The 26015-nt window shown below is 51.7% G+C and overlaps 2 protein-coding genes across 2 annotated transcripts; both read left to right on the top strand.

The window, feature by feature from the left end:
* LOC119110384 (retinal homeobox protein Rx2) lies at positions 1 to 7337 on the top strand. The gene is made up of 5 exons (XM_037234190.1): positions 1 to 289; positions 1964 to 2171; positions 3652 to 3727; positions 4078 to 4271; positions 4806 to 7337. Exons 1-5 carry the CDS (start codon positions 167 to 169, stop codon positions 5189 to 5191), a joined length of 987 nt encoding a protein of 328 aa, XP_037090085.1. The 5' UTR covers positions 1 to 166; the 3' UTR covers positions 5192 to 7337.
* Positions 7338 to 17907: 10570 nt separating this feature from the next.
* LOC119110178 (protein AF-17) lies at positions 17908 to 25087 on the top strand. The gene is made up of 7 exons (XM_037233915.1): positions 17908 to 17983; positions 18185 to 18316; positions 20900 to 20979; positions 22267 to 22431; positions 23095 to 23295; positions 23923 to 24086; positions 25018 to 25087. Exons 1-7 carry the CDS (start codon positions 17980 to 17982, stop codon positions 25085 to 25087), a joined length of 816 nt encoding a protein of 271 aa, XP_037089810.1. The 5' UTR covers positions 17908 to 17979.
* The last annotated feature ends 928 nt before the right edge of the window (positions 25088 to 26015 follow it).

The following is a 26015-nucleotide window of genomic DNA, read 5'->3' as shown; positions in this document are numbered from 1 at the left end:
GTTAGTTTAGTCGGTTTGTCCTTTCATTTCAATTTGAGCCGCGATTGGTGATTATTGCGCGCGATCTGCGTTTACCTGGCGGCCGCCCGGCGCGGTGAGCTGCTGCTCGGACGGCTGGTCGGCCTCCGTTCGCCAGGTGTCGCCCCTCGGGCGGCGGCGCGCAGTCATGAGCGGCGAGCAGCACGAGTACCTGGGCCAGCCGGCCGCCCCAGCCGGCCACGGCATGCTCTCCCAGTACCAGCAGTCGCTGTATGCAGCCACGTCGAGCGCCGGCAGCTCCAAAGCGCAGGTGAGACGCCAGCTCCGCAGCTCAGCAGCTCAGCAGCTCAGCAGCTCGGCACCGCGGGCGGCTCCGGCAGGCGGCGCTGCGGCGCGCCCCGAGCCAGTCATTTTGCCAATTCGCTTCGTTGTGTGCTCTTTTGGGTCACTTGCGACATCAGCTGAATGGTTTGCTCAAGTTTAGTGCGTTTGTGCAGTTACAGCTTTGCGGCGGCGTTTCTTAGTACGAATCACTAGCAATCAGGAATTTGCTTTTGCCCATGTCCAGTGACGTCTTCAGGGGAGGCACACCAGTGTCATACGCCCCCACAACACATTTTTAATGCTTTGATATCCACGTGTACAAAATGTCAAAAACTACAAATGGAGATTGTCCCACAGAAATAAATGGAGCGTGCGATGTTGTAAGACAACATGCAAACATGTCGCTTGCCTTTTTGTTCAGACTTTTTAGTCGTCCGTTCACCCCCGCCACTGCAAATTTCAAGAATTACGAACGCTTCCCATCGCTAAACAAATATTAGCGTTGATTCAATACCGTTAGATTTGAAGAATGAATTACAAAAGTGTGTTGGTGTTCTCTCTCCAAACTTTTAGAGGATGCTCTGCCTGTCAGAAATTTCGCAAATCGTGCTGAACGATTAAATCTTCCGTTCTCCGAAGAATTTGCATTCCTATTGCACAACTTTGACGTAGTTTACACTCCTCAAACAAAAACCAAAAAAACTTCTTGCAAAATGAAACATGCAACTAAGACACACAGGTCAGCATCTGTGGTATTTTTGCATCTTTGAACTCTCGTAAGTCGTAGTTGCCAGCGGCGAATGCTGAGAAAAGCTGGTTTGGCACATCCGCTCAAGTGTTTCTCGTCAAATAAAAAAAAATGGGATAAAGACATTCTCATAATTATAAAACTTAAAATATGAGCATGTAAATTATTCTCGTTTTAAGCAAGGCTGACGTGAAAGCTGCCACACCCGTCCGAAACTTCGGCTGACGGCCGGAGCCAGCGTGGTGATGGCGCTGGCGCCGCTGCCACCCTGCTAACAAAGCTGTCTTGCTCAGCGGCTGGCGTGGGTGCTGACCTGCACCGCACGTTGATCAGGACATCGCCTTGTCCCTAACATGCTGCAGTCTGATAGCCAAATGTTGATTTGCGATACCTTGAACGGCACCTAACAGAATGCCTTATTTGTTAAATGACGTTGGCTTCCTATATTTAAGGGACATGGCCGGTAATTGTTTCTAGCGATAGACGTTTCAGGCAAGTGTGCTAAAAGCTGAAACAGACCGTCTTCATGTCCATTGCTCAAGCTCATTGATCCTAATTCTAAACACAGAATAAAATCAATCGCCTTAAAAAAGAAAAAGGACAACTTTTGACCGCTTCTTTGGCTTCCAGACATCACAGACCGGAATACTGTACGTCCTCCCTCATACGCGCGGCAAAAATCTCGGGAGTTCGCTAAAGTCCATATGCAATGGACTTTAGCGAACTCCCGGACAGGACAATGGACAAGTCGTATGCGGCGGCGACTGACGGGGAAGCCGCGCAGTCATCGTTAGTGACGTCTCCGGTATGTCGGCGGAGGCTGGTGGCCACCAAGGTAATAGACACCGTTGGCCACCACTTCCAGGCTGCGTCCACGACCCGTCACAGATCACGTAACTCCCACGTCCACAGACGGACCAGCGCAACTTCCACTCTATCCAGGTGATGCTGGGCCTGGGCCATGACCTGAACCTGTCGTACGGTGTGGGCGGGGACCAAGGTCTGCTGGCAACCTCGCTGGCCGACCTGACGCCGCAAGGCAGCGTGCCGGTGACGCCGCCGCCGCCGCCACCGCCGCCGCCTCCTCCTCCGCCGCCGCCGCCGCCGCCGCAGCCTCAACGTAAGTCTGCTGCGGACTTAGCGTAAGTCTGCCGGGGACCCAGCGTAAGTCTGCCGGGGACCCAGCGTAAGGCTGCCAGGGACTCAGCGTAAGTCTGCTGCGGACCCAGCGCAAGGCTGCCGGAGACCCGGCGCAAGTCTTTTTGCCTACTGCACCAGCCTAGTGATCAGTCCTGCTCATCCTGTTTTACCCACCCAACCCAGCTAATTGCTATTTTGCTAGAATAAACTAAAATTTATATTTGTAAAGTAAGGAAAATTTGGCAGTAAACATAACAGGCGCGGCGGCGGAGACCCCTTAAATAGAGAGTTCCACAGTTGTTTTGGGTTTTGAGCTTAAATGCCATCTTGAAGGTCATTTGGTGTAGTTCGCGGCCTGACCTTCTTAAGACCTGGAACGCCTCCAGTTTCTGAGCTTATACGTCCGCGATGATGTGCAGACGATGTGGAAGCTACTTGCAAGTAGTTTACAGAGTTTAAGAGTTTACGGTAGTTTACAGTAGCTAACAGAGTTTACAGTAGTTTAAGTTCGTCCAAGCATCCATGACACCATAATAACGTTATTCAAATCCTGCCATTCCATAAGCCATGCGGCGATCAAGGTCAAGAAAATTGAACTGTCGAGTCGTTCATATCTGGCGTTCGTGCGCACCATTTCCAGATATAACGCCCGTGCATTGGCTCCCAATCAGTGCTGTGCAAGGTGCGACAACGTAATCACACAATGGCGTGTCGATGAGCGTATTTACTGAATCGAGAAGGCGTTGTGTCTAGAGCAGTGTTTTCCACTTAGATGCGTGCCAGTAGTTAAAAACGAGCTTATTTTATCATACCGAATGCTTAATTCGATATCTTCAAATGTGGAACATCCCTTTAAGCAGTTAAGTACAAAGGCGCCGGAACACACAGGCCGTGACCCTGTCGGACTCACCTCTGCCGTTGCCGGATTTTTGTTGATAAAAGAACAGCGTAACATTTCGGCTTGAATGTGGCGCATAGGAAGGTTTGGGCCAACACATGCATGCTTGCACAAACATAAAGTCTTTAAATCTAAAACGCGGCATGCTCTCCCAAAAACTATCCACCATTTTCCTCGCCCACGTCATCACCTGTTCCTACATTCACCGCACTGTAGTTTTGCTGGCCTCATGAGAGAAGAACAAACTTCTTGACCTGCATGCTCACATACCAGTGATTGCGACAGATTGCAGGACAGGTTACGTTGACGCTAGCGTTTGTTGTGTCGCCATTGGAACTTCAATGCACACTCAGCAAGTGAGGGCATATGGCGTCGCCTGCCTCTTGTCCAGGCAGGAAGGTTGGGCACCGTGGTGAGTCGTATGACGTACCTCTGTTTTGTGTGATTGCAATGACGGTTGTATTTGTTGTATTTTAAGTTGTGTTTGCTTACGATGGTATCATCATGATCGCCAGCGTTGGTATTCCAGGGTTTTAACAACCTACCTCCATTTTTATTACAGCATCTGCGTCGGAGACAAAGAAGTCTGAGAAATCTTCCAAAAAGAACGATTCTGGAGTCAAGAAAAAGAAAACCAGGTACGCTTGGGAACCATTGCTGTAATGTTGGGCGCAGGGCCCAGCGCGTACCGCTCACCGGGCGCAGGCTAAGGCAATGGCTGGCACAGTTATCGACAAACTACCACTCACTGCAGGCACAGTGCCATTGCCAGTCAGAACTGGCGGCGGACAACAGAAGAGCAGCCGGAGCGGCGCGGCCGCGGCTTTTACGGCGGTTCTTTCCCTCTAAATCCGAACCAATGTCCAGTCACACCGCCGGTTGAGAGATTACCGTGCCCGGTGATCCACCACCTGCTCGGAGGAGGCGTGCCTGACGCGGTGCGCGTGAGGCCGTGTCGGGCCGGTCAGCTGATGCCCCCCCCCCGCAGGACGACGTTCACGGCCTACCAGCTGGACGAGCTGGAGCGGGCGTTCGAGCGCGCCCCCTACCCGGACATCTTCGCACGCGAGGAGCTGGCGCTCAAGCTCAACCTCAACGAGTCGCGCGTGCAAGTCTGGTTCCAGAACCGGCGCGCCAAGTGGCGCAAGCGCGAGCCGCCGCGCAAGAACTACGTGCCTGGCAGTGAGTGTGGCCCAGGGGTCTGGTCGGCGGCGGGCGGCGCGCACCGCACCCCCATCGGGCCCATCGCGAGCTCTAGCGCTGCTAAATCTGGGCCCTGATCCCGTGGGTGATGGCTGTGCTGGGTGCCGGTGCCGTGTGTAGGTAGACCTGCGCTGCATCCCATGAACAGGGCCTGACCAGAACCGATTGGAAACTGAAGACCGGGTCCCCCACAAAGCGTTGAGCACTCGCCTTTGTGTGTGTGTGTGTGTTTTTTTTTTAAGGAATTGCTGGTGATTCTGACATGATATTGAGAACACAGTGGTAGAGACTTGGCGGAGGTAAAGCCCTCCAAGGACATACAAAGCTCCATCCATTCTGATCACTGCCCTGGGGTATACATACTACGTTGGAATCGTGGCACAGGGCTAATGTATTCATTTGTAGAGCATTCTGACTCCGTAAATGGACCATGCAACTCTGGTCTCGCACTGTACCGGCGCGACGCCAGCCCACCAGCGGACAGTGTGTGACGGCTCGCCCGTTTCATTGCAGTGTCCTCTGGCCCGCTGCTCGGAGCGCCCATCAACTCATTCAGCGTCAACAACTACTCGCCGGTGCCCGACTGGTCATACGCCAACAGCTACGACAGTCACGTGAACCTCTTTAACACCAACGCGTACGCGTACCAGCAGCCGCCGCCGCCGTCCGGGCTGGTCTCGGCTCCGCCGCCCGTCAATGCCTACTCCGCCTACCCGGTCTCGTCGCAGCCAATCAGCGACTGCCTGTTCGCGCAGACTCCGCCCCGCCCCGAGTTCGCGCCGCCGCCGGGCGCGCGCGCCGAGAGTGACATCACCAGTGAGGTCATGGGTGACGTCATCAAGGTGGAGGACGACCGGCGGGACAAGGACTCGTACCCTCTGCCGTCTTTTTTAGTTTGAGGCACGATCTGGTGCTGCAGAGGCGGTGAGGCCGCCGCACCTGCCGGGGCGTACGCAGGCTGGCGGACAGCGCCCGGCGCTCGCTACTTTGGCAGGCTGGCGGACAGTGCGGGGCGCCCTCTCCTCTTGCAGGCTGGCAGACAGTACAGGGCGCTTGCGTCTCTCGTGGCCTGTCAGAAAGCGCGGGGCGCTTGCTTCTCTTGCAGGCTGGCGGACAGCGGGGGGCGCCGCTTTTCTCGCGGCTTGGCTGGGGACCAGCTGCACGGCTGGCGGGATGTTTAGCCACGTCAAGAGTAATATCTGGAAGATCAATTAAGATCGATCCACCAATCCATCACCAGTCAATCAATGACTTTCAAACGCTCGAAAATGTGGCACACCGAGGTTATGAACAGTCAGGGTGTATGCAGGATTTTGTAATAGGGCCACAGCACACAATCCTTCACCGAAAAGCCATTTCAGCGAATTGCAAGTACACGTTTTCTCTTGCAGGTCGTATTAGGACACCGTCTGGTTTAATTCAATGCATGTCATTGTGCCTTTTTTCATTTCAATGATTTTATTCCGACTGTTTTCTTTGAATAGCATCTTCCATGACTGTTGTATTATCAACACTTACTCACCGGGTATATGTTAATATGCATGGTAAGGTTTGATACAGGAAGTCGTGCCCTGGTGCCCCTCGTGAATACGTCAACGGAACGAGGCGCAGGGCAGCTCTCCGCTTCTGGTGGGCCGCAGTCCGACGGCCGCCAGCGCGCCGGCATAGCGTCCCCAAATGGGCACCGGCGCTGAGTGTGAGGTCGGCTTGCATCCGGCCCCAGTCTGCAGTATTTGGTTGTTCAGTGGCTTACATCTCGCCCAGTATACGGTATTGGGTTGGCCCGGTGGCTTACATCCGGTCCCAGTCTGCAGTACTTGGTCGTCCAATGGCTTACATCCGGCCCAGTCTACGGTATTTGGTTGTCCGGTGGTTTACATCCGGTCCCAGTCTCCAGCGACGGAGGGAGAGACAGCAGAGGGAGCCGCCCTCATCTTTGGAAAACAAAATCCACGGGAACCTCATGCAGCATTAAATGGCAGGAAATGATATAATAAGTTTGTTTGCCTCGCCCACTCTCCCCAGAAGGTCCACTGCCATTCGCCGCCGGTGCCGTTAACTGACACAAGGGCTTGTCAGATGGTGCACGTTTACCGGGTTTATGCTCATTGCAAGTGTCATGACTCATCTTGCTGCTGTGTCCAACTTTTAGGCAGTCTAACTAACTCTATATAGTTTATGTATTTCTAGCTGCTATGTCTTCATGTCCCATCTAGCTTCTGCGTTGATTTCGTTGCCTTTGTCAGCAAACATGCCGCAAACCTAGTGCCCACGTTGCACGTCCCTTTCACCAGCCCGCGCCAGTGCAGTGCCTCGCTGCCCCAGCCCGACACCCAGCCTATGTCCCTCCCACCAGCCTACGCTAGTGCAGTGCCGCGGGCGCCCCTCGCTGTCCCTGTCCGACACCCAGCGTACGCCTCTCTCACCAGATCATGTGCCGAAACTCGTTTGTGGCTGGGCGGGGTGGAACGGAAGTTGAGTGATTAGAAGAGTGCCTACATACGCTTGCATTGTTATATACGTACCCATGATGCCCGTTGGGAGTGTATTCGTCACAACACGCTACGACTGCGAACTCTGCGTTACATTTATAAGATATGACAGGTGAAAGACCTGCCTTTTGAGCTTACGGCGTGGATGTTTCCCCACATTTACAAACATCCTGCTCTAGCTTTAGGCCATATGAACTTTACGGCCAGCCAAACTGTTGAGATATGTGCTCGGCAGCAATTAGTTCACGACCAAGTATGTACATTTTGCGTGGTCAACAGTGCATTGTCTCCCGTTTTGGCAGCAGTTATACCCATAATCATGCTGCGCTATGGCCGACATGTCTTTTGTGCGTTTGTATTAATTCGTTTCTATTTAGATCCACTCATGAAGTTGCATGGGTATTGAGCACGAGCATTCTATTCTGCAATAATTAGAATCGTCGTTTTGTGACTAACCGGAGTTCGATGTGATAGCAGTCCCCAGCACATTGCTAATAGTGGTCATATCTTAAGTGCACTGGTTTGCGTTTCGCCTCACACCCCCCCCCCCCCCCCCCCCAATCTCAGAGACGTGGCTGCACCGATGTTGGCGACAGTTTGCAATGGTGTGCTTACCCATCGACTGCGAAGAACTTCGACCAGCTGGATAAACAGTCTAACCTGCCCACTGAAGTCCTTCGCACTTAAGAGGTCATTCGGTAGCCATCACATATCCACGTAAGGCTAAAATTCTTTGGTAAATGCGGTAGTTTTGCCGGTGCATTTTTTCAACGGATATCAGGCCAGATCTTATTCCGTTGTATAGATAACGCTTCTCCTTTCAACTCACAGAAAATAAACTTGTTTTCGATTTCCTATCAAGTTGACTTCATGGGTCGATTCTAGTAGGATCTGTGGGAGACTTCCTACAGACTGCCACCCTGTGTGCCAGTGACTCTCATCGTTACGCATCAAAGCTACCAAAACTAGAAGTGTGCTACGAGCTTTGCTATTTCTTATTATTGCTACACTGCAGAAAGTTTTTTGGTAGCATATCAGTATTTTGAAGCACCTACCTTGATTCAGTATACATTCGAGCAATTGCAGCGTCAATTTTCACCTGGCTCGAAGCCTAATGCAGGCCTGCGAGACTTGCTGTCATCTTCGATCTTTAAGTCAGAATATTAGTCGTGCAGGATGTAAGTGACATAGTGGGGTGTCGTGGCATCTTTTAGCTTCATACAGAGTCATATGTGAGTATGCTGTTGCTAAGGAGGATGTTATTTAGCCCGGCGAGTGTCTGCATTGTGTGTGAACCGCCTGCAAGGCAGTGTGGCGGGGGCGTGGGTGACTGCGCCTGTCACATGCCACGCTGTCTGTCGGCTGGCGCTCGTGCTGGCGCCGAGAGCGCGTGACGGCTGTAAAGCCGGAGGTTAGTGGCGCCGAAGCCCGCCGGTGCACCTCCCGCACCGCTGCGCTGAGCGCCTGCATTCCAAGTGCCTTCGTGTAGTAATACAGTTTGCATCCTTGTGTTGTGCGTGTTGTGGCTGGGCTTCTGGGAGGATGGTCATCGAAGTTTGGCCTGGGTGGGTTTCTTTCCAAGAGCTAACGACGATGAAGACTGCTGCAAATTTTGTAAAGGGTTCGGGTTGAAAAGGGAAAGGGGCTGAAAAGGGTTAAGTTAACGTGCTCCTCAAGACGTTATCGTTTGCTTGCGTCATAGTGCATTGCTCAACATTGATTGAAAGCCAATTAACGGCCGTTATGTCTCGAAATCGTACTCACGAACGCCAGAAATGTACGACTCGACGATTATATTCTTATTGGCCTTGGACACTGCAAGGCTAATTGAAGATCATGGTTTGAATGACGTTATAATGGCGTCATGGATGCCTGGGTGACCTTGAAATAGCTGCCCGAAATAGTCTACACGTTTACGCGGGCGTGTAGCTCAGAAGTTAGAAGGGTCTAGTTTTTAAGAAGAGCAGGGCTGTGAACAACGCCGAACGCTCTTCAAGATGGCTATTTTAGTTTGAAAACTCACTCAAATGTGGAACACTCCCTGTTAAACAAAGCGCAAATAAACCTGCAGTATTTCGCCTGGCTCTCCGTCACTGCGACTCCTCATAAGTCCTTTGGTAATCAGACTTGCATTGCATTTAACATAACACAACTCCAAGCGAACCAGGCTTCTCTGCACGTGTGCTCAGCCTTGACTACCCCGCTTGTACCGCCCCCCCCCCCCTTCCCCCCCATCCGCTCGTACCGCGCCTGCCCGACGTCACCGTTACTCCCGGCCGGACCAACTGCCGTGGCCCACGACGAGCCGCCATTGTCAGGTGCGGGGGTGGAGCGGCCCGCCACAAGCCGCCCTTGTCAGGCGCGGGGGTGGAGCGGCCCGCCACGAGCCATCCTTGCCAGGTGCGGGGGTGGAGCGGCCCGCCACGAGCCACCCTTGCCAGGTGCGGGAGTGGAGCGGCCCGCCACGAGCCACCCTTGCCAGGTGCGGGGGTGGAACGGCCGCCACGAGTCGCCATTGTCAGGTGGCCCCCCCCACCTGGCGGGGCTGGGGGGGGGGGGGGGGGCGGAGCGGTCCACCACGAGCCGCCCTTGTCAGGTGCGGGGGTGGAGCGGCCCACCACGAGCCACCCTTGCCAGGTGCAGGAGTGGAGCGGCCCGCCACGAGCCACCCTTGCCAGGTGCGGGGGTGGAACGGCCGCCACGAGCCACCCTTGCCAGGTGCAGGAGTGGAGCGGCCCGCCACGAGCCGCCCTTGTCAGGTGCGGGGGTGGAGCGGCCCACCACGAGCTGCACCTGTCAGGCGTGGTGGGGGGGGGGGGGACTCGACATGACACTACAAAAGCAGAGTGGAACAGTTACTGCTCCGGTTTGAGCCATTAACCGTAAGGTCAACCTATGAACTTAATGTTTTCCGATGACTTCGTTTCACGTAACGATAGCCACCCATTCAGATCAACCACGTTAATTTTCGGTTTGCCGGCTGGACGGCTGGAAAGATCGATCAGTTAGCCGAAGGGGAACGTTACTGAATGTTTTTTTGCCAACTGCTACATGATGACTTCCATATTGACGGCATGTAAATAATGGTGATAATAATGCAAATGTAATGATAATAATGTAAATGACATGCTAAAAAGTCCGATCGGCAAAATAGAAAACTGCAAAATGGCAACATGGAGGAATGGCGACATGCCAAAATGGTCAACTTGGTGAACTGCAGAATAACCACATACCAAAACGTAGGCATGCCGAAATGGTGAACGGCTAAATGGTGGGACGCAAAATAGCGACATGCAAAAAGGTCAATAAGCCAAATTGGCAAACCCTCCAGTATGGTTGAACTGCTTAAGAGTCATGCTTGACAAACGCCATGCCACTGTCCGCCATGCCCTGCCTCGCCATGCCACGTCAATCCCCGCCCTGCCATGTCGCGAGAAGCCCAGGCAGCCATTAGAACACGTTGATATGTCCACGTTTTCCAGGCCGTCATTCCCTAGCACCAAATCCAAGCATGACATGGTATTTCGCCCTTTTACCGTCCGTTGATATCACATAGTGATGTTTTGCTAGGCTGCTATTTTGCTGTTCGCCATTTCGCCGGTCGCCAATTTGGTATATCGACCTTTTTGCATGCTCTCATTTTGCAGTTCGTCACGAAAATTTTCGCTATTTCGTCATGTCGACTTTTTTGCAGCTCGCCTTCTTGCAGTTCGCCATTTAGCCGTTACGACTTTTGCCTCGTCGACTTTTTTGCTTGCCACCATTCCGCAGTCAGCATTCAGCAGTCGACAAAAAGGCATTCGCCAAATGCTACTCTTTGTCCTAGAACCATATTTTGGATTCATATAAACCCACCCCGTTAGTCACTGGGCAACGAGGACAGATTTCTCATACACTTAATCTATGACATAGGCTATTAACCTAATTTAGATCTATGAAATAGGTTAGATGTAATTAAAACACGTTCATGCAATTGTGCATCCTATGAAAAACACGGCATGTAGTGAGGAAATGTCAAACATTGGCGTAAACCAGTAAAAAAGGAATGATCCATTAATTATGCATCCATAATTACATATTAAAGGGGAAAAGGGACAAGTATCCACTCATTTGGATATTAGGTCATACTTGATATGATATCTGGTGCTGCGTGCTTCAATGCTGCGTGCCCACCCACCCCCTCGCCCCCTTTACCAAATCCTGGATCCGCCCGGAGTTGAGCTCCCGTCATCAAGCACAGAGTGACCTAAATCTAAGGCAGAAATGTTATCTTTGGACGAGTCCACGTTGAAAGCTGGTCATATTGTTGGAAAGTACCCCCTCCCCATCACTCAAAATTATTCACACAAGCCCCGCTCGCGAGTGCGGAAAGTAGGGAGGCTTGAGGCAGGGGCGGGGCGGGGGGGGGGGGGGGGGCAGGGCCACCCGCATTTAGCGTGTTGGCCTGTGGACGTACGGCCTGTGTCATTCGTTCAGAACACATGATCGTCTGCAGCAGATTTTACTAACTTTTGACAATCTGGGTAAGCTATTACCTGAACCAGGACAACGATGTTTTGGAAAAGTAAAGCAATTGCCTGCGGTTCGTCGTACGTTTCGTCAGCATGCGAGAGGAGGTATTTTGAGGAGCGTCGCCGAAGCATAGCAAGGGGAAGAGGAGAGAATGGACAGCGTAAAGTTGTGGTCAGATGTTGTTGCAAATCGTGCTAAAATGTTGTTTTTGTAATGTTTTAAAACCTTAAAGCCGGATAGCGTTGGCTTCGTCGCACGACAACCAACACACCTGTCTTTTTCTCACCTCTAGCTCACTTAGAGGTCAAGCAGACGTTATCTTTTATGGACGTTACGCTTAAGATCGCGTAACCAGGGGAGGGTGTACGCCCGGCATAACCAGTGTGTAACCAGAAAGTGTGTGTGTGGAGGGGGGGGGGGGCGGTGAGACACCAGGATTAACCAAATATTCATGCCGGTGTGTGTGTCATCCGAACTTTACAACGCACTCAGCTGGTGAGGCTGTGTGGCATCACCTGCCTCTCACGCTGGCAGGAAGGGTGGGCACCGTGCAGGATGGAACCCAGTACCTCTGGTTTGCATGACGTGCAGTTTACTATCCACCACACTATCGGTACCCCAAGGTCTGCTGGTGAAAATCCCTTAATTTTTCTACCTTTTTGACTGAAATAGAAAGCAGAGGTCACCAGATGATGCACGTCTGTTTTATTGACATGTAATTTTATATCTATTTATACTAATATTTGTTATGTAATGATGTTTATTTATAACATGAAGGAACCAGTCATCGAATGACCATTGATCAACCACTGACCACCGACCATGGATCGGATAAACCGCCGGGGCTGTTCCTTTTACTCCTTTCAGCGGGACATTCTTCTTAACCGGCAGCAATCAGGGGCTTTTCTGGATTTTCGGGGTTCTGCAGAAGCATTGGTGACTGGTGGATTGGACGTAGATTGTATGTAGAAATGAAGTGAAACATTTTTATTGATATAACCGACCCATGTTTGCGTGGGGTTGTTCACACTCTCTTCAAAATTGATTGGTGACAACATATATATCCAACCTACTTCTGAGCATGCACACTTGCAGTTCTTCCAGACGTAGGCGAAGGGACGTTTCAAAACGTGAGGGAGGAGGGCAGGCTCAGAGTATGCTTTAGGAGCTTTTGCTGGGAAACAAGTTCGATGACCGCCCGGGGGAAGGGGGGGGGGGGGAGGAGAGATGGAGGTTGTCCGCTCATATTTCGCATAACACATTTTCGAAGAATATGTCATGGTTATTATGCTAGCATCTTTATACATCTACCGCTGTGTCTTGCTGGTGCGTAATTTTGCCTATCAGACTTATCTATGCCATTTGGCAAATAAGGCCATCCAGCTTCCCAAGATTATTCGCCGATTTCAACACCGCTTTCCCTGTGGGGGCAAAATTCCACAAGAGATTAGGCATTTTGGATCACTGGAGACGCATCCGTCTCGACAGGGTAGATACCATAATACCATTTGGACACAGAATGATGAAAATTTTGAATGTCAATCGATGGCCTATAGTGTGCCAGAGTTTTCATGCGCCTAGACCTCGCCGGCTGCCTTTCAAGGGATAAGATTTATCACAGCACATTAAGCGGAAGCAAAGTCGGAAGGTTCAAATATTAACAGCAACAACCAATGTGCCAAAAAACAATAAATCTAGAATTTCTCCTGCAAAAAACAAGTCACAGACTAAAGTTTGTTCCGTCATATATTCTTTATCTGAGGCCTGCTCCCGTCCGCCGTCGGCGGCCACCGCCCTGGCCAGGCTATCCTCCGCGTGACTGACTGTGAACTGATCGTATGACTACGATGGATCAGCGTTGCTGCTTATTGGTGTGTGAGACATATATTAGACACATGCAGCAGTATATCTTTCCAAATTATCGTCCCTTACAGCACACCACCGCGGAAAAAAGTTTTCGGTGGTCTGTTTGCCCTAGGCATGAATTGGTCCAAAGGATATTCAATTGCCCCTCATTAAACGTAGCCGACTTGATTTGCTTTTGTATGTAGGCAGGGGCGTAGCTAAAGCCTTGGCAAGGGGAGGCGGGCACAGGGTTGACAAAAGCCCCCCGATGGTGACCCCCTCTCCCCCCCCCAAATCGCCGGAAATAGCTTGCTTGTTAACAAGGGGTACGGTTTCCTTCGTTTTATTGTTGTTTTTGCCTTGCTACCAGAACATACATAAAACCAGCAGCTAACGCGAGAGCAATCTGTTCATATGTTGAATTTGATAAACTGCAAACAATCAGGCATTGAAGGACTGCATGAAATAAATCACCAGCGTTTTCGTTGTACAATTGTTTAGTGACCTCTTCCTTAACCGATAAAGCTCAGAAGCATTGTCAAAGTTTTATCTGGGTTGTACAAGTATATTCTGGGCCCCGCGGGGGTGGATCGTAGATCAAAATGAATCAACAATTTGTGTTAACATGGCCAAGCCATATTTTTCTGGAAGCGTTCAACATTCAGTAAACATCGATTAGCGATACAAATCAAGTAACATAGTTTTGAACATGCGCGCCCGCAAATCTTCGCGACAAAAAAAAACTCCGCGCCAGGCGTTGCAGTCTCCATACGCGTCGGTGAGCAGCTAACATTGAGTCGTGGCCTATGAGTGGACGAAAATGATGACGCTTCTGAGAGAAGTGCCTTTGAATACTTCAACACATCAAATCTAGCATTTAGAAGGCAGTTCGGACGATATTTCACCTGTGCGGTTTGTAGATTCATAATAAGAATGGATCGGCCTTTGCACCACCGCGAGGTGGTACTGGAATCTGGTGGTGGAATTGGAGGAGTAAAGGTAGAACCTCTATTTTCGTGTTGCTGTAACTGTTTATCTGACCAGAGGGTAGATTAACACGGTGCCCACCACCTGGTGTTTCTTGCAGTGGCCGATGCCGTTCGGTTTTACGAAAGCTGCAACCGAGACCATCGCTGTCCTTGCTCTCGAGATTGCGGGCGCGCATGCTAAATTTTTTTGATGTGATTTGTTTCACTAGTCGATTCTGCAAAGAATGAACGTTTTCAGACAAACATCGGATGACTTTGTTCGTTTTTTTACTCATATCGATCCGACCAATTTAACAACAGTGAGACCCCTTATTTCCTTCCGGGCAAGCGGCCCCTCGAGCAGAACACTAGGGGCACATTACTGTTCCCGGTCAAGGGCTGAACGGCCATTCCGTCCCACCGCGTGTTGTCTTCCGGCTCTCATTCTGGCGACATGGGGCGGGATCCCCTGGTCGATCCGGAGGCCCTTAGAGCGATACATCATATCACATTGGGCCTTCCTGACGCGGGAGGCCTTCTGATCCGCGCAGCTGGCCCCGGATCAACACAGGAACCCTCATTGAAGCAACAAGACCCTTAATCACCGCAGTTGATCCAATAACATCCACATAGACTCAAGTTCCAGGTTTGTATGTGTTCTTTAAAAAAAGTTGAGGACCCCCTGAACGTAGATTGTAGATCAAAATAGGGCTCCAAATTTGACATTGACATGGCTAACTCATGTTTACCTCAAAATGTTCGACACAGTCAGAATTGGATGCTGAGAAAAATGATGCATCATGGACTTGAACATATGCGCTCGAAAGTCTTTGTAACGACAGCCTCGACGCCCGGCGTTGCAGTCTCCATAGTGCGTGCGGCGTTGGTCTTGCGGGTTGATGCTAAGTGATGGCCAATGGGCAAACGAAAAAAAGATGACCCATCTTGAGTAAGACGGTTGATGAACTAAGCAAATCGGCATGCATGTTTAAAGTATTACAGAAGCAAGCTGAATGCAACTTGAATCTGAAAAAGTCTGTGTGGTTGGGGGGGGGGGGGGGCAGTTACCATTGCCCGTCCCTACATTGAAAAGTTGGGGGGCCGCGCCCCCAACATTGGCGCCCTCCTGCCCTCCCCCTGTTCATACACCCGTGCTTTCAGAAGCAAATATCCCCCGAAGCCTAGCGTTGCCTTCTCCATACAATGAAGACAAATAGTAACCTACTGCAACCTGATTGATGAGATGAAGTTTTGACAAACGCAAATATTGCGCTCTAAAACCTTACCGCTTTATTGGGGGAAAATCAGGAGATCCTTGGTACACTAATGCGCAACAACCTATACCACAATGTCAAATTCGACGAAGGTCAAAACTAGCCAGTATTCAGATGCTGCAAGCTGTCCGTAGAACCAACGAGGACACGTCAAACTGCTGCGCATGCTGGAACTAACTCATTGCGACGCATGTAGCATCCATCTTAGCTATATGACGCGTCTAGCCATCCTTTTGTGTTTTAAAAAGACGGCTTACCCAGCGATGCCATCCAGCTCGAGTTCTGTGCTGTCAGCTAACTTATTGTTAGTGAAAGTGTGGACCAAACGGGAGAAGGCTGCTGGAAGCGATTTGCGCTCATACCAACGCTCTCAGATGTGTCGGAACGCACAGGCACAAACAAACATTGAAGCCCCCAAAAACGATGCAGTTGTCTTCTTCTACAGTTGCATAGTCATATTGGCTACAACGTACGGAGTATGTACACTTGACGCTTACATACATGTACATTTGTACACTTAATGTGTACATGTAACGTACACTTCCAATTTGTCAGCAGCCGACTGCAGACAAACAAACAGACAAACAGACAAACAGACTTTCCGATAATGAAGTGTGATGGCATATGATGCAAACATCCCTGCGTGTCAAGCCATGGATACGAGACTGGCGGTTTTCGGACCCCCAAGGGCGTCGGAACGTCGCCCAAGAGCTCTTTCCTCCTCTGGAACCCATCGTTCGTATTATTTTGTCCTTCGCGGGCGTGGTTTCCACACCATGATTCTTCGTACGATGAAGCCCCTGCATTTCTGCTGCGGAAACATCTCAATAAAAACACTGATATGACTTCCTTGCCAAATACACTCAACTTTCATTCTTTTTATAATTGCTGCCTACTGCTTGGCTTGTTGTTTATAACTTGTTGTTTATGTATCCTTGGCTGAGCCATTGTGTATTAACATTCGGCACATAGTTAAGCCTTATCGCAAGACCTGGCGATATGCACAAACTCGGTACTGGTGGGAAGGTAGGGCCCCCTTTCTGTGAGCTAAAATGATCTTCACCGAGTTAATGACAGTGTAGTACTGGCGTAGAGTTGCGTTTGTTTTAATAGTAACGAAGCCAAAGCAGGATCAACTTTGGTGAACATTGCTTTCAGCGCATGAGTCATGCAGCTTCGTCTCCGCAGTTAACACCAGCGGGTGATCAATGGGTGCACGGAAACCTTGCATAGGAAAGAGGCACCTTCCAACACGTTGTGAAATTCATTCGTGCAATTAGGGAGCAATTCGGGCTATGTATGTTATCTGTGCGACTATCATATTGCCAACGGGAACGGATTAGCACTTATAGCATCGCGAATTCTCGAAGCAATAGTGGAACCTCTATGGTGTTACACTCTATCCATAGCACAACTTGAAAAATGCATTGGTGACAATTGCACCATAACCTTCGAACGATGAAAATTGTCTTAAGACCTTTGGAAACATGATTTCCTGACATTCCGTCGTCTTCATGCGCCCGATACCCACTTGATGTTCACTGCGGCGGACACCGTCCCTCCATTTAACGGAACCCGTATTGCCCGTGTATCGGTACCGAGGTGAACTGTACCTCCGGAGTATCGGAACTAGAGTAAACTGCAGCACTGGTGTATCGGGGCCGGGGTACCCTGTGCCGGCGTGGCATTGGGGCCAGGGTAAACTGTACCGCCGGAGTATCGGGACTAGAGTAAACTGCAGCACTGATGTATCGGGACCGGGGTAGCCTGTGCGGGCGTGGCATTGGGGCCAGGGTAAACTGTACCACCGGAGTGTCGGAACTGGGGTAAACTGTACCGCCGGAGTATCGGGACTGGGGTAAACCGCAGCGCTGGGATATCGGCGTTTTTTCTCCTTAAGGTTGCGATCACGCTTTCTCAAAGTTATTCGATTTTTTTTCTCGTGGATCCTGAAAAAGGATGGACATGGACTGGTTTTGTTAATGCCCTTTTTACCTAGTTTCGATTTACTCCACTGAACGCGAAGGAGATACCTTACCTTCACCGGGTGAGGGGCCCCGTGGGTAAAATTCTTGGAGCATATTATCTCCTTCGGTGGGGGTTGAAAGGCGCTTCCGTCCCAGTCAGGGTACCCACCGCCTACCATTCTGGCGACATGGGGTCAGGGCACCTGTTCGAACCAGAGGCCCATAGAGAGGTACATCACACATCGTCTCAAGGCCACTGCATTCCGAAAACCGTTGTTTGTCAGCGTAGAATATGGCGAATGATGAGCACGGTTTGGTGGTGATTGGTCCAAATTGCTTCTGGGATGACATCAGCAGCTATTGTTAATAATTTTTGGATTTTTTTGCAACTTTGGGCCTGAACCATAGTTCATGTTGTCTGGGAAATGCATTATTGACCAAGGTATACCGATCTGTGAAATTTATTGGTGATTTGTCTCACAGGCTTAGAGCAGGGGACAACTAAGAAAAGTTGGCCGTCGATTAGTCCCCACCGCCGCGCACGTCTCGAGAGATAGGAGGCGCATGGTGTGCGGGTGGAGACTATTTACTTGTTTAGTTGCTTCCGTCGATTCATAAGTGTCATACACATGGGTATGCGACTGCGTAATCCCCTCTTGTTGTTGGAAATGTTTGGACGGTCACATCTTATTCGCGGACGGAATTCTACGTAATAAGGAAGCGGGACGCTTAGGCTGATGACCTCTGTTCATCGCGCTAGTGATGATGCCCCATTACTAATAAAGGAAAATCTGGTGCTATAGGCATTGTATGATATCCTACTGATGCTCACAGGCACACAAGCGCGTGAGATTGAAATGAAAGAGATGGTTGGGGGCTGCTGTGTCTGCTCTGATGAGAGTGGCTGGGATGAAAACCCGCTGGTCTACTGTGATGGAGAAGATTGTGATGTTGCTGTCCATCAAGGTAAGTAGGTACCTATTTCCTAAACTCCTGATGGGTGAAATCTGTGTTTAAGGAGACTACCCACAATACTAAACCACCTATGCATAGCAGCATCATTCAAAACTCAGCTATGGAAAAATTCTGGCAATTTAACAGGTGAAGGAAAAAATGGCAAAAATACATTTTGCATTCAGTTCTTGATGCTTTTTATTTACAGATATCAGTGCCCAAATCAAGTGGGAACCAGTCTTTCAACATCACCAGCCTTTCCACATGGCTTATGGTGTGGAAAGGCAAAAGTCCTGAAAGTCTGAAGTACTCAACATTTTCTACTTGACCAAATATATATACCTAATTATAACACTCAGGGACAGCATGAGTAGCAGATAAGAGGATGTGCAGGAGATAAAGTACAGTTTGGTCTGTTTGACATGATTGTGTTAACATTGCACAGAAGGAAACCCTCAGCATATTCTGTCTCATGTAAACAACCAGTGTGATTACAGCATGCTGCTTACCTGCCAACATTCTTCAAAAAGGTTGAGTAAAAGGGCAGTTCCATCATGACTATTTTGGAGTTTGATTGGCATAGGTTTATAGGTGGCTTGATGGTCAAGATAGCTCAGTTAGAGAACCTGTGATGTGCGTCAATTTCTCAAAATGAATTGGGAGCCAGACTATTGGAACTTTTCATCAGGGGATAGGAATAAAACCTTTTTGAGGGTAGTCCTTTTATGTTCTGTTTTTTAGCTTTTCAATATATATATGTATGTATATATATATATATATAAACAAGTAGATGTTAAAACTGTACAAACTACAAATTTTTTAAGCTCGCTGCAGCAGTCACATATGGAAGCCTGGCTGTCAGCTTCTTCTAAATACACTTCTTTTATGAAGCTGAAGATGTGTCATTGCATATCACTCATGTGTACAGAAAAGTGGAAGCTGCACACAATTTGCCATTTTGTGCTTTGATAATTTTGTAGTGCATTTATATCTGATTGACAAGAAAAGTGTCCACAATTTATCTGGCATAACATCCCATTTACACTTGCTTCTTGACATGCAAATATTTCGCATATGAGACATATTCATTTCAGTTCATGTAAAATGAAATATTTGCTCTTCTCCATACTTGATTTCAGAAAATGGTTCTCAACCTTTCCTCAAAATGCTCTGACACATGCCCTCCTCTTGAGAATACCTTTCATGGCTTACTTAATTGAACATACATTACAAGCCAGCTGCACTTCTTGGGAACACTGCTCCAAGCTGTTGTCCCACTGAAGGGAAAGCAACCATGAAGAAGCACTTTGAATGTGTGGCAAATGAAACAACCATAATGTCAATGTCATGCACCACACAGGTTGATTGTAAAAACATTACTTGTTAAGTTGGCTCCTCAAGGACCATGTTCATCTGGGAAGGTTCAAGTTTTGTTCAGAACCGAGTGGTGGAAGAATGACATAACATAGCTTTGACCACGTGAGCTCCGAAGTGGTAGAACAAAACCCCCGATGTCCATTGTTTGGCCACGTGAGCTCTCAAGCTGTAGAACAAAGCCCCCGATGTCCAGTGCTTGACCACGTGAGCTCCCAAGCCGCAGAACAAAACCCGCGATGTCCAGTGTTTGATCACGTGAGCTCTCAAGCCATAGAACAAACCCCCCAATGTCCAGTGTTGCAGTCTCCGTAAGCTCTCCCGTGCAGTCTTTCCCGCACGCCGTCGGCCGCGTTGCTAGTGTTAGGGGGTGGCCGGTGAGCGGACGAAAACGGTAGCGTTTGTGAAAGAGGCATCTTGAACGCCTTATGATGTCAATGCGCGCGTTGAGGGGACAGTCCCGGAGCGTGTTTCACCTAGGTACATTTATAATGGGAACAGATTGGCGTTCGCAGCACTGCGAACCAGTGCCGGAATTTGGTGGTGGAACTAGACAAGTAGAGATAAATTTTGTCATGTTGTTGCTGCTTTCGATATATTCAGAGGACATCGTCGAAAGTTGACATCTAATACGTACACCTCAGTATGCCTTTTAAGCGGTGCGAACTCATTTCGAAAGACTTCTGGAGACATTTCACGACGGCTGTTTTCGTTTGTCTGCTTCTAAGATTGCGGGCACGCGGGCTCAATTTTTACAAATGTAATTTTTTCACATATTAGCTGTTCCGGAACAAGGATGGACGCAGGCTTATCACTTTCTTAAATCGATTGGGGTCTACCACCTTGGTTCCCGTTCCATTTAGTTGCAGTTGCTGACATTTATGAGCGAGACATCTTGTTTGAGCATGCACAGAGATGGTGGAGATCAGACAGGCGCGTTAAAGATCGGACTTAAATGGGTGGTACGTGTTTTATGTAAAACTAAGTTAGATTAAGAACAGGTGGATCAGGGTGGTACACATCTAATCCAGACGTTTTATTTCGAAATGAGCTCATCCGTACGAAGTAACGCTCCCAAATGCGCGATGGTGCTACCGCGTACTCTCTGCATAATCAGCTGACGCCGTGTTGTCCATCTCTAAGATGCCGACACAACTTATTTATCTAGGGCATCAAACGTGTAAAAGCAAGTTTTTTGACAGACTTTTGGCTCTGTTTCAGCCTGCTATGGTATTATAAATGTGCCATTGGGTCCCTGGTTCTGCCGCAAATGTGAATCACAAGAGCGTACTGGCGTTGCGGTAAGTAAACAGCTTCTGATGTGACTTGTATACCACACACAATTAGAACAATTAGAGAGGGGCTTACTAATCGCCCGCAAATATGTTCATACGTGATGAGACCTGGCATGAGTATTGTGGGCTTCGAGTCATATCACATATCCACCATGCGCCAGTTGCAAGAACATTGATCTCTGTGTGGGCCAGGCATGGCGACAAAGCGGGCTTCTACTTCGGCTCCGCGAATCCGCAATTTTTCCGTTAAGCCTTTGACCCCGTCTCCATCGTTCCTGCGCTACTGGCTTTACTTTTGTAAATCGGGGATTTTTAGGACGGTGATCGTGGCACAGTAATTGCAACGTCACTTCACAAAAACAGTCTTGTCGGACCTGTCACTCCAGTATACCACACAACCTTCGGAGGCTGCGATACGTACAGGGCTGCAAACCGAACAGTCGGCCGGTCGGTCTCAGGACCAAATCACACTTCACGTGGGCGGAGAGGTGTGTTCAAACGCTGTGTGCATACTAACGCACAAGACGGGCACATAAGTCCGGCCTTTCTTTGCATCCGTCAATTTAACACCAGCTCTTAACCACTTCCACGATCTCGGTAGTATTTTGTCATCACATACAATTTTAACAGACGCTAAAGTGGTTTCAGCCTCGCGAAACAACGTACCCTAGAGTTGACCTCAGCTTCGCCCGCGCGATTATAAACTGAGGTGTTCGGCTTGACTTAGCGTTTGCGGAGTCCAAAGCCAATGACTTCTGCTTCGACTCGCGCATGTGAAAATTTCAAATCCACTTGGCTCGGTTCCTGATTCACATGACAAAAGATAGGAAGCTGTTGACTGAGGCTTCGACTTTGCAGTTCCAAACTTCCAAACAACCGGGTTTGGTTATGCGTCGGCTTCGTGTCATTGTCTTGGCCTCATATGCAGCCTGGAGGCCAGAAGTTTGGTTTCTTCCCATGCCTGGTTTGGGTACCCCTGCCTTGCAATGCACCCGTGTAGCCATGCGACTTGTCATTTTTACTGTACTGGTTGTAATCTATCTCCAGACCACAATGCAGGCCATGTGCGTTGCTGCTGCTCCCGCCAGCGCGCATCGCGTACCCCACCGGGATGGGTCCGGCTTCCAGACACACACGGGCAGCCCAGAGAGCGCGCTGCAATAGTCTCCTTCGCCCAGCCGTTTGGCGCGGGTCGGGGCCAGCTGTCGTCAGCTGCGCTGCCGCCCACACTGGTAGCCGGCGCGCCCGCCAGCTCTGGTGGTTTCTGTCACTGACCGGATTCTGTGGCTGCAGCGGTGCCAGCTGTGCCCCGGCAAGGGCGGCGCGCTCAAGCGGACGGACGCGGACGGCTGGGCGCACGTGGTATGCGCCCTCTACATCCCGGAGGTCAGGTTCGGCGACGTGGCCAGCATGGAGCCGATCTTGGTGTCGATCGTGCCGCCGGATCGCTTCAGCAAGGTGAGAACGGCGGTCCCGGCCACCGCTGCGGCTGGTCCCCTTCTCCTCCTCCTCTGCTGTCTCAGTTTAGCTGTGTTTCTAGGGGAGACAAGATGCGTCGCGCTCGATTCGTTCTTGGCTGGATTGGTCATATGAGAGGTGATGACACTGCTGCCGTCAACTGACACAATCTTGGATTGATCAGCCAATGACGTATGTGGAAGGGAACGTCCCTTGAACAAAGGTTTCAGCTTCCAGAGACCGTGTAAAGACTGAGACGATTGATGTCAAGTGTGCTGCAGCACTCGTTAGCCTGCTAGGAGCAACTCTTTACCACATGCATATGTAGTCTGAGAGAAGCCTCTGCCGATTGGAATGCCATGCTAGGATGGCTTCCGAAGAAGCAGCGAGTGCAGGGCCGAGAGCGCTCTTGTTGGTCGAAGCTGGGCCTGTGTGCCTTGGCTGGGTGTGGAGCCGCGAGTGCCCGTCTGGAGCTCGTGTGACCCGCTGAGCGGAGTGTGCGCCCCGCCAGCAGACCCGCTGTCTCGGGCCGCGAGCGCCCACCCGGAGCTCGTGTGACCCGCTGAGCGGAGTGTGCGCCCCGCCAGCAGACCCGCTGTCTCGAGCCGCGAGCGCCCATCCGGAGCTCGTGTGACCCGCTGAGCGGAGTGTGCGCCCCGCCAGCAGACCTGCTGCCTCTGCGAGACGAACGGTCGGGCCAGCAAGGCGGCCACTGGCGCCTGCATGAGCTGCAACAAGGCCGGCTGCCGCCAGAGCTTCCACGTGACGTGCGCACAGCTGAGCGGCCTGCTCTGCGAGGAGCAGGTGCAGAGCATGGACAACGTCACCTACTGCGGCTACTGCCCGCACCACTACGCCAAGCTGGTGAGCCACGCCGCTAAACCTGAGGAGTGTGCAGTACGCATCGACGGCTGTTGAGCATCGTGTATAGTTCCGTATTTTGTGGGGAGGCTGGGACTGGGAACATGGGTTTGTTGTCCTATTCTGTTAGGGAGATCTAGCCCCAAACCGTGAGGAAAATGCTGGAAAAATCTCTGGAGAAACCCGTTGTTCCGTGTTTTGGGGAGTAGGTTCGGCTTAACTATTTTTCGCTACTCAGTCCCCCACTCCCAACCTACTTCACGAAGCCATGCCACGGACTGGGAATCTCTGGGCGCAGCTTCGCATGTAGGATGTGGGATCCACCACCGCACCCTGTTCTGTGCGAAAGTGCTCTTGTTCATGACGCGTAGGGCTTCAGACGGAATACCAGTCTTTGCATCACGGTAGGACGGGAAGTTCCTCGACAACGCCTTGGTGCGCGAGACAGGTATTCCGTGTCACATACACATATTCCTTGGATTGGTAGCCACGCCAAGATGTGCCCTCACAAGTCCCTGCGCCAACTGGCATAAGATACCATAGCAGTAACGCGCCGAGCGCTGCTCGCAGCGCCGCGCCGTCGCCACGCCGGTGGGCATGCCGACGTCACATGGACGCGCTGCCTTTCAGAAGCGCGGTCACCACGTGAAGGCGATCCCGGCGTTCAAGCCGACGCACGAGCCGGTCACGCCGGACGCGTCTCCGGAGAAGGCGCCGGTGCCGGTGCTCGACGACGCCCGCACCGAGCGCCGGCGGAACGCGCGGTGGGCGCGCTGCCCACGGCCGCCCGTCGGGCACACAGACAGCTCCAGCAGCAGCTGGCCGGGCGACGAGCCGGCCGGCGGCGACGCGGCCGACGCGCTGCCTCTCTCGGCGGCGGCGGCGCCGGCGGCCGGCGCGCAGCCCGGCCCGCCGCCGCTCGCCGCCGCCGACGGCGCGCCGCACCAACCCGACCTCCAGGTGGGCCGGCGATCAGCGCCTGTTCAGTCGAGTTACGAGGATATTCGCTGCCTGCTTAGGCAGGCAGACACGCTAGTCTGGACATTCATGTTGCGTACGTAACGAGGGATGCAATTTAACATTGCGTACAGGTGGGATTAGTAATAGGCTTATATACATACATATATATATATATATATATATATATATATATATATATATATATATATATGTGTGTGTGTGTGTGTGTGTGTGTGTGTGTGTGTGTGTGTGTGTGTGTGCGTGTGTGCGTGCGTGCGTGCGTGCGTGCGTGCGTGCGTGCGTGCGTGCGTGCGTGCGTGCGTGCGTGCGTGCGTGCGTGCGTGTTGTACGATTTCTTCGTATATTCTCCACCCCTGTTGTATGGTGGTTGGTGGTACCTCCGATTTTGGTATTGCGGTCACACTTTTCTCGTGTTTGCCATCGGTGACAGTTCTAATGTGACTCAAATGTTTTACCGATATCCTCATAACGCGAAGAGAAAATGTCATGCAGTGTATGGCAGGGGCGAAGGACATTAAAAGCGAGCAAAATGGCGGGCGCGAGTGACATGGAAAGCGAGTAAAAACTGGCTGGCCTGCGAGACTGCCTGGGCAGTGGGCATGGGCACGTGCTGTGACGGTGCTCGCCGCAGGACGGAGCGGGCCTCAAGCACGAGCCACGTGAGCCCGAGCCTGCGCCGCCGCCGCCTGGCGGCACCACTGAGACGGCTGCCGGTGCGGTGCCGGCCCTGCCCGCCGCCGCCAGCGCCACCCTCTCTGCTCAGGTGAGCGGCCGGACCCGGTGTGGAGGCGCCCAGCCGGAGCCACACCAGTAGTGTAACGCTCACTGACACCTTACACTAAGGGGCTTGTGCTCATACTGGGGCCCGAATTCCACCGAGCGGCATCTACTCCCGCTGAGCGGTCCTCGCTCCCACGGAGTGTCCGTCGGACTGCCGCTCGGGGTCCGGCGCCGGAGCTCTCCCACAGTCGAGCGCTCTCAGCGGTGTGTGCCGCCAATGGCCGTCTCCGTGTCAGTCACCGCGGCTCAACTCAAACTGTGTCCATGTACGCCGATGACGTCAGTGACTTGTGAGGTACGGCGGGTGACTTAGGCGCCAAGCGTAACAGAATGGCGGATGACCAGCGACGGAGTTTGCTGCCTGGTTACGTGAGCCGCCTGGTGTGCCCCTGGCTCCAGCCCGCCGACTCTTCGCGGCCGGACGCCAGCCCGGCCGGCACGGTCGGCCTGCCGGCCAAACGGCCGCCGCCCCCCGACGTCGACAAGCCGGCGCGCAAGCGCAAGAACCCGGGCCGGCCGCGCAAGGTGGTGGCGCCAGCCGACGCGGCGGCCGGCGCCAGGTGCGTCCGAGCGGGCCGGAGTGGTCGCCATGATGGGTAGTGTGCGGACTGGGGGCGGGCGAGAGTGGGAAGGAGGAAGGGAGCGGTGCAGGCGTATTAGTCCAGAATGAGCTGCGATCGGGAAGAATCAGCCGCGTGTTGCGCTCTCGGAGTCTGTTTTCCAGCGGCACGTGCAGTCGTGCTGGTCGCCAGAGGCGTGAACCGGCCACCGGCGGCGTCTGAGCCGCTCTGTGCACGTCTGACGTGACGTCACACCGTGATACGTGACGTGACGTGAGACGTGACGGCACCCGCCGGCCGGCAGCGCGGAGGCGGAGGCGGCGGCGCGGCTCAACGGCCAACCGGCGCCGCACATGATCGGCAACCAGCTGCGGCCGGGCGCGCTGCTGGCCGACTCTCTGG

The sequence above is a fragment of the Pollicipes pollicipes genome, unplaced genomic scaffold (assembly GCF_011947565.3).
Source record: "Pollicipes pollicipes isolate AB1234 unplaced genomic scaffold, Ppol_2.1 Scaffold_7231;HRSCAF=8579_pilon_pilon_pilon, whole genome shotgun sequence".
Taxonomy (NCBI): Eukaryota; Metazoa; Arthropoda; class Thecostraca; order Pollicipedomorpha; family Pollicipedidae; genus Pollicipes; species Pollicipes pollicipes.
This window is presented reverse-complemented; position numbering and strand designations above follow the sequence as displayed.